General features: G+C 40.2%; 1 protein-coding gene across 6 annotated transcripts in view; it reads right to left on the bottom strand.

Moving 5' to 3' along the window:
* Positions 1-7656, bottom strand: part of LOC134748219 (RNA-binding protein Pasilla) — a 75767-nt gene extending 68111 nt beyond the window's left edge. For 2 of the 6 annotated variants that reach the window (XM_063682933.1, XM_063682932.1), the window contains exons 1-2: positions 7267-7655; positions 6671-6733 (exon numbers count right to left, since the gene is read on the bottom strand). In XM_063682933.1, coding sequence (XP_063539003.1) covers positions 6671-6733; positions 7267-7384 — 181 coding nt within the window. In that variant the 5' untranslated portion in view covers positions 7385-7655. Of the gene's footprint in view, positions 1-6670; positions 6734-7266 lie in introns of all 6 variants that reach the window. The other 4 variants (XM_063682937.1, XM_063682936.1, XM_063682934.1 and 1 more) reach the window with 3 other exon arrangements.
* Between the last annotated feature and the right edge of the window lie 496 nt (positions 7657-8152).

Here is an 8152-nt window from a genome sequence, read left to right on the forward strand (position 1 = left end):
ATTTTTTTGCTAATCGTAATCTAATATTACTATACGCCCCGCGGCTTTAATTTAACAATTTTTTGCCTGTGAATGACCAAGAAAAAGGGTGACTCCGCCAGGCGATGTTAGGTTTCTACCTTTGTGAGTCCTATATTTTCAATTTTAGCCATATTTGGCTTATTGCACTACACTACAAAGGTCCATTTAACTTTTACTTTCTTTCTTTAACTTTGCCAGAGAAGTAGGTTTCGGTAATATAGACGAGTTGAGAGCTGGGAAAGCAATTGATACCGACGTCACATAGTTTCTGATTAATCTCAACAGAGCATGCCGCACCTACATCCACTATTACTACGCGAATTTCTCTAACATACCGAATCGTAGCCAACAAACAGTACCTCAATAATACGATGTAACAACATGTTTAAATTAATGTCATTCTATGTTCTATGCACACCGATTGAACAAGACGCGCCGCCCAGTTGGCACTATTCCACTTCCCCAGCCCGTGCAAGCTCTTTAGTTTAGAAGCACCCATTATGTAGCTTGTCTTTGGCAAATTTTATCTTTGACAGCTGTGTAAACAAATCTAAACCTTACTACTCGGACACAAGATTGCGTATAAATATTGCTACAAGGTAGGACACCGCTTTTACGTGGCTTTTACTCTCGTCGAACGCAGTGTAAACTATTTCTCGTAAAATCTTAAACGTCGAGCGAAAGTACGGCCTCTATAGATGATTGCTTGCCCTATTTCTCTTTCCAAGCAAAAAGGACTTAACGACATGTCTGACTTGTTCAAATTTGCGACTTTCTTGTAGGGTGGAGTTCCTAACCGGCGCTTTTCAGACCTCCGTGGCGCTTTCCGCCCTTCCGGTGCGCGCCGTTTTGCTACGATTTCGTTTCGCGTCCGGTGCTGCGAATTACTTCAGCTCCAGTTTCCAGCACTCGGAACTACTCGGAAGGTGTTTGCGGAAATAGTCGTGAGCCTTAGCAGCCCCACCCCCTACGATAAGCGAGGAGCGGGTGTTTTCTTTGAGGGCGAGTAGAGTGTTATCTCTAGAAATGAGACCCCTAATAGCGGCGTTCATATTGCTTCTCACTGTGACAAAGTAAAAATGGTACCTAAATAAAATTCCCTGACTGGAGGTACCTACCTACAAGCTGACCGTAAGCAGGAAGAGATCCCTTGTAGGAATATAAGTTCGCCTTTGTATCCGAATTTCTGTAATTTTTTTGTGTACAATAAAGTGATTACTACTACTACCTATCTGATGGCGACAGAACACACATTTACAAAATAATCTGGCTACAGTATATTACGCATAGGTAAGAAATATTATTAAGACAGTTTCAAATTAGTATGAGGATAATCGACAAAGGAACCTCATAATAGAAGTTTTATAAAAAACAGAACGTCGCCTCACGTTCTCTCTTGAGCGCTGCATTGCGGGCGGCCACGTACATACGAGGGGCACTTTATTTACCACTTTGCATTTCATTGCGCCAAACCTCAGTTTTATGCTTCTAGCCGCGGAATTGAGAACTCGCAAGGGAACTTCACTTGATTTACATCAGTGCCGGGATTTTTTTCCTTCTTTTCTTAATTTGCCAGCAAATGGAAACAACAACCGATGACGCTAACGGTTACGTAATCTGCTGCAGTAGTCGCGTATGAGACTGCGCCTCAGTATATAGGTATACGATAAAAGTGCGAAAAGTAGGAAATTCGCAACGAGTGGCGATAAATTAAAACACGACCGAAGGGTGTTATAAATCGTTACGAGTTGCGAAATACCTATTCGCACGTGTATTGTATAACGTCTTACAGTACATATGGACCTTTTAGTTTTCGACATAGGCACGTAAAGTGCTTATCGTCGCACTAGTGCAGTAAAGTAATCCCATATGTACTGTGACAATATGTACCTTTCTCTTAAATCATCTGTCAAGATGTTAAAGGCCTCATGATGATATGTAAATCAATAAGAGTGTAGCAGATACCCACTTTCAACGCAAAATGTAGAGATGCGTCTCTATTTGTATTATATATGAGACTAGCGACCCGCCCTGGCTTCGCACGGGTAGTTCAACTAACTTACACAAAATGAAATAAAACTATGAAAACGGATTATATCGCGTATATTGAATTTATAATACATCCCGACGTTTCGAACTCTTTACAGCGTTCGTGGTCAACGGGTGACGGGTGAGTTCGAAACGTCGGGATGTATTATAAATTCAATATACGCGATATAATCCGTTTTCATAGTTTTATTTCATGAGTAACTATCGCGGTAACCGAAGACAATATTAACTTACACAAAACCAAATTAATCCATTTATTTCCTTCTACAGCTAAATTTATACGCCGTAATCTTTCGCACGTACACCAGTTCACGCCAGTGCGGAAAGCGGACCGTCAGAAAAACAATTTGTTTTGGTTACATTAATTTTTTAAATTCCATGTGTAGATTTTTTTAGTGACTTTCGGAAGTGCTTATCAAATTATACGTGTTGTGTAGAAGTATTTGTTTTACTGCATTATACATATAAGCCTTCCTCTTGAATCACTCTATCTATTAAAAAAAAACCGCATAATATACGTTGCGTAGTTTTAAAGATCTATTAAGCATACGCAGCGGAAAGCGACTTTGTTTTATAGTATGTAGTGATGCCGGCAGATAGTTATGGCGCGTTGTTCTTTCTATCCGCTACTAATATAGACTAAGACTATGTAGGAAGCACAGAGCTATCAAAATAAAATATCATCTTCCTCGCGTTGTCCCGGCATTTTTGCCACGGCTCCATGGGAGCCTGGGGTCCGCTTGGCAACTAATCCCAAGAATTGGCGTAGGCACTAGTTTTTACGAAAGCGACTGCCATCTGACCGTCCAACCCAGAGGGGAAACTAGGCCTTGTTGGGATTAGTCCGGTTTCCTCACGATGTTTTCCTTCACCGAAAAGCGACTGGTAAATATCAAATGATATTTCGTACATAAGTTCCGAAAAACTTATTGGTACGAGCCGGGGTTTGAACCCGCGACCTCCGGATTGCAAGTCGCACGCTCTTACCGCTAGGCCACCAGCGCTCTTATCAAAATAAAATATGTCTCATAAATATTCATCTTCAGGTTTTCTAAACTAGCAAGAGCACAGAGTCAGCTTTTTAACATATTTTTATAAAACGACACGGCATGACTGGCGGTAGGTATACGTTATCTTTATCAATGAACCTTTCAACCTCTAGCTAAAGACATTTGCAGATTGAATAAAAACCGGCCAAGTGCGAGTCGACTCGCGCACGAAGGGTTCCGTACCATTACGCAAAAAAACAGCAAAAAAATCACGTTTGTTGTATGGGAGCCCCACTTAAATATTTATTTTATTCTGTTTTTAGTATTTGTTGTTATAGCGGCAACAGAAATACATCATCTGTGAAAATTTCAACTGTCTAGCTATCACGGTTCATGAGATACAGCCTGGTGACAGACGGACAGACAGACAGCGAAGTCTCAGTATTAGGGTCCCGTTTTATACTTTGGGTACGGAACCCTTAAAACCCAACAACATAAGTAGTCGAAAGAGTCTTAGTAAAGTTATAGATCGTGAAAAAACCTAAGTCAGCCAGATTCCAAGACGAAAAAAACGATATCCTCATAAAATACACACACACACACACACACATACAACATTACTGAACCCGTGTGTAATTTTTATGTTTTTAATGTGTAAATAATTTTATTTTTGTTTTTGTTTTTGCTATTATTTTTATATTCCCTTTTTTAAGCATCTTATTTCTTTCATCGTATTGTCCTGTGTATGTGTGCTTTATGAAATAAATGTCTTTCTTCTTTTTAAAATATATCACAAAATGTTATTCCGGATAGTTCCTAATAAATAGCTAAACGACTGCACAATGCACAACTAGCATCAATGTCAACCAGAATCATGTTTACATGCATGGCTAATGCAGGCATCATAAATTGACGATAACAACCATCTGATGCATACAAACTGTAATTAATAACGAGCCGCGGTGGTGACGGTCGTCCCAAGGGGCGTGTTAGTAATTTAGCTACGATATATTTGTACACCAATATAACATACATGATCCGCGCTATTGATATTTTTCTTTTACTCTATAATCTCTATATTAACGGCGGTGTGTTTAACTAACTTAGCGGTTTCACTCACGTATTTTTGGCCAATCGCGCGACATGTTTCGGTGAGCCTACATCTCCATTTTCAAGCACTAATAGTGCCTGAGTGAGTGGCGGTCACGACGAGTGGGCGTCACGTACTGCGGCGGTGTGTTTGTAGCGATTTATACGAGTATTTTCCCGTGATCAGAAAACGCTAAGAATTGCTGAAAAATTGCAGTTTAAAAGATAAAAAAGGGGCCAGCTTCCATGGGACCATTCGGGAGTGAGCTTTATAAATCACAAAAAAATGGATTGAAAACTTCAGTCATCTAAAAGTATTAGGAGAGCCTGTAACTCCTGTATAGGTGTACATCTGGTCAGTTAATGGTCGATATTGGTTATTGGCCTTCACCTGTGAAAACGGGGTTCTTGAATAATATTATTCTATCACTCACTGCATCACCTACTCACATTACTTGTTTTTTTTTTGCCTTGTCTCCACTACCCTATGGTTGTCTGGAATTAATTTGTATGTCATGTCCTTTTTATATTGGTGAGCAATAAAGAAGATTTGTATTGTATTGTATATATATAAAACGCTAAAACAAATATGAAAAAATGTAAAAAAGTTCAAGAAATATAAGGCTTTTTATTTATTTATATTGGTTATAACTGTTATAAGTTTCTTAAACTTGATGTATTTAATCAAGAAATCAACGACACTCGACATTGATTCATTATTTTCTCGCAGTTCCCTTGACATTTGGGCAAATCTATCACTCGTGGATTACCGCGCCCGCTATGATGTCACGGCTCACGGAACTCGGATAAGTGCCTCCGCGGGCTAAGCCTCGCAACGCTAAGACCCCTAATGGTGATCTGTGCGCTTAAAATATCGATATAAAGAGCAATCTCAGGTAGGTAATTTCATAATCATATTGCTATTAATTCTTAGAAACTTTGTACATTAAGATGTATATGATTACAGACTAGATTTCCTTGTCCCATGTCCCATGACTATAAAACAATCATGTCAGCAAGTAAAAGTTTTGGACGCCAAGAGCCACTAGATAGGTTGCCACTAGAGGTTAAACTGGTCATTGCGGACGCTGTCAAAGCAATTGTCCTGCTGCCAGATAAGGTTTATATTCGTTATTCACTAGTCGAGATATTGGCGTGTAGACCATGTCTTGACGCTTGAGGAAAAGCGTTCAAATTTATTTATTTATTTAAACCAAATGGTTAAGATTCAGCCTTTTATAAGCAAATATTAGACAGTTTCGTAAAATGATGCGACTGGGAAAAACCTACACGGAACTTCTTCCGCAGAAAGCAAAACATGACGACACTTTTTAGAACACACTTGCCTATCTTGGAGAGAAACGTGGCCAACGTGGGTAAGTTACATTCGACGACCAACAAAGGAAGTGCTCTGCGGCATTTTGAATGGTTAATCAAAATAACAAGTCTTCTAAATCTACTTAGTAGGTAATGTAAAAAAAGATATTAGCAAGTTCTAGCGCAACTGTGCCACCCATCGGTGGGGCACCCAGAGCTATGCGCTCATGACGCAAGCCCACGATCATACACCTTGCACCAACTCCTACGGAACCTTCAACACAGGCGACCACCACGCGAACTAAACACAACCTTACGCCACAAACAAATAGGTGTCTTATCAGCGCACACGTCTGCAGTGCACAGCCGGCAATGACCTTGCCAGTCATCACGAGCGAGACTCACACAACTTAGTTAGCTAGATTTTTTGCTTACAATTTTGATTAGGTACATATCAACATTAAACAGGTACAATTTAAACATAATAACAATTTTCATTCATACAGTGATTTATATTAGTATTATAATTTATAAATTAATGGATAATGTGCCAATGTATGCTCCTACATGCTGTGTTCGCTGACAACTGGACTACCAAAATAAACGGATGGCCAAATACTTACTGAGGTGACGTTACTGAATAATGATAATGCAAATAAATGTTAAGTTGAATCGTTTGTTAGTTCAGAAAATGTATGACTCTCAAATAAATAAAGCGAATTAAAAGCTTAGATGTGAAATAAAAAATTTCAAGAAGAATAGATTGCGAGTAACCAAATAATAATGGTCGAAAACTGTACACTGAGTGATCACACCAACGATGCGGCGACTAAGCCATGATGGACGCGTGAGCTGCGACATGGCGGGACACTAGCGAGAGCAGGGCTGCACCACCGCCTCCTCTCACATGTCCCGCCCGCCCCATGACACTTGCCTTGTGTTGACATTGTCACTACTGTGTTATCTCATTCTTATTCATAAAAGGACTTACAGGAAGTGATAATATTTGCATAAATAAATATGATCTAGCAGTAAGTATTAACCTAATGGAATGAGTCTTGAGTGAATGTGTGGCAGAGTTGGCAGAGTGTGACGGGGTGAGCGGACTGTGAGTCAGAGGAGTGGTGAGCAGAGCAGCGCCCGCAGCATGCGCCACAACAACCACAAAGCCGATGAGGAGCGAGAGATGTAGACTGACGACTCACCAAAATGAGACGTAATATTTCCATGGCCGTTGGCCAGAGGCAAGGCCGTCACCAGGTCTTGCACTAAAAAACAACGACTCTCTTTTAACATTGCATACATTATAAATTACTACCACAGTATCACAAGATTGCACAATACGTCAAGTTCTTATCGACCAATGTCGAATTGCTTTGATAAATTAAGTAAACCGCTCTGAGCTAGCCTTATCAACATAGGGATTAATCCTTCGTGTTACTGGAATGAAACTAGTTTCGGCGTTGAAGGCTCAAACAGCCTACTGCGAAACTTCACACGCTAAATTTAAAGTGCACCAACGCGGATCAACCTCGTCTTATCAATAAAAACAGTCGAAATTATTTCGGAGCCGAGAGTCGACAAGGCGCAATTAAAGAGGTCGAACTGATAGCAACAATTAATTCTGATAAGAATCTAGTCAGAGTGGGTTGGCGCTGCAGAGCCGCAAGTTCGCCAGGTCAATGTTAAACCCTAGCGACTCGAAGTTTACGCATTCAAGTAAAAACAACATACCTATGTTCTAGTAGTAGTAGGTAGGCAGGGCAGGTATAGTGAGTGAGTAGAGGAAGGCGCCACTCACCGGAGCTGAAGTGCGACCTCTTGACGTCGCCATTCTCAGAGTCCCCGTCCAGCGGGCGCTTTCTGGAGTCCGTGATCTCCGGACTGGAGCAAGTATCCATTCCTGTGTCAGCGGCCATGTTGAATTTCAGGGTAAAACTTTAAACTTCTCTAGCATAATAATTCCCATTACGTAATTGCCTAATATTGCATGTATGGGTGCCGCACTTCGTGTTATTAAAACATCATAAAATACACTTAACACTTAAACAACTAAAACGGGGAAAATTTAAGTTTGAAATGATCTAGTTACTAAAATAAGAAATGAAGTGACACAGAATTGTTACGTCTAAACGTTGTGTGAACGTTTGTCGATACTGCCACTGTTGTGTGGCGCTGCCCTGGGCCTCTAGGCCAACCTGAAGCTAGCCGCGGGTGTCACTTCCTAGTGTTGCCAGCATTGTAGTTTGACAGCAACCAGCTGATAAGACTAGTGTGGAGAAACATACAATTAGATCTCTAATCTGAATCTTATTAGAAATTATAGTTTTCGGCCAGGGGGCTGTCTCATTTCAAACATAAATAGAGAGAATCATACTGTCTTTGTCCTACGGTAGAACTAGCATCCAAAAGAAAGGGATGAATCGTGTTTCTTATTTACTTACAAGTTGGGTTTGCCAGACTATATTATATTCTGTTAAGTATAAAAAATATAAAATTTACAGCTACATAAATAATTTGTCATAACATAATCAAATAAGAATTCTGAACTATAGTTTAGCAAGACTCCCTTGTCACTGGAGCATAGGGCATAGGCGAAGAGAATTATACTCTTTTTCTTACACTACCGTTAGAGTCTGTTCGGAAAGATAACAGTCGTGGAATGTATTGGGCCCCATGCATTCCAC

Source organism: Cydia strobilella, chromosome 16 (genome assembly GCF_947568885.1).
Source record: "Cydia strobilella chromosome 16, ilCydStro3.1, whole genome shotgun sequence".
NCBI lineage: Eukaryota > Metazoa > Arthropoda > Insecta > Lepidoptera > Tortricidae > Cydia > Cydia strobilella.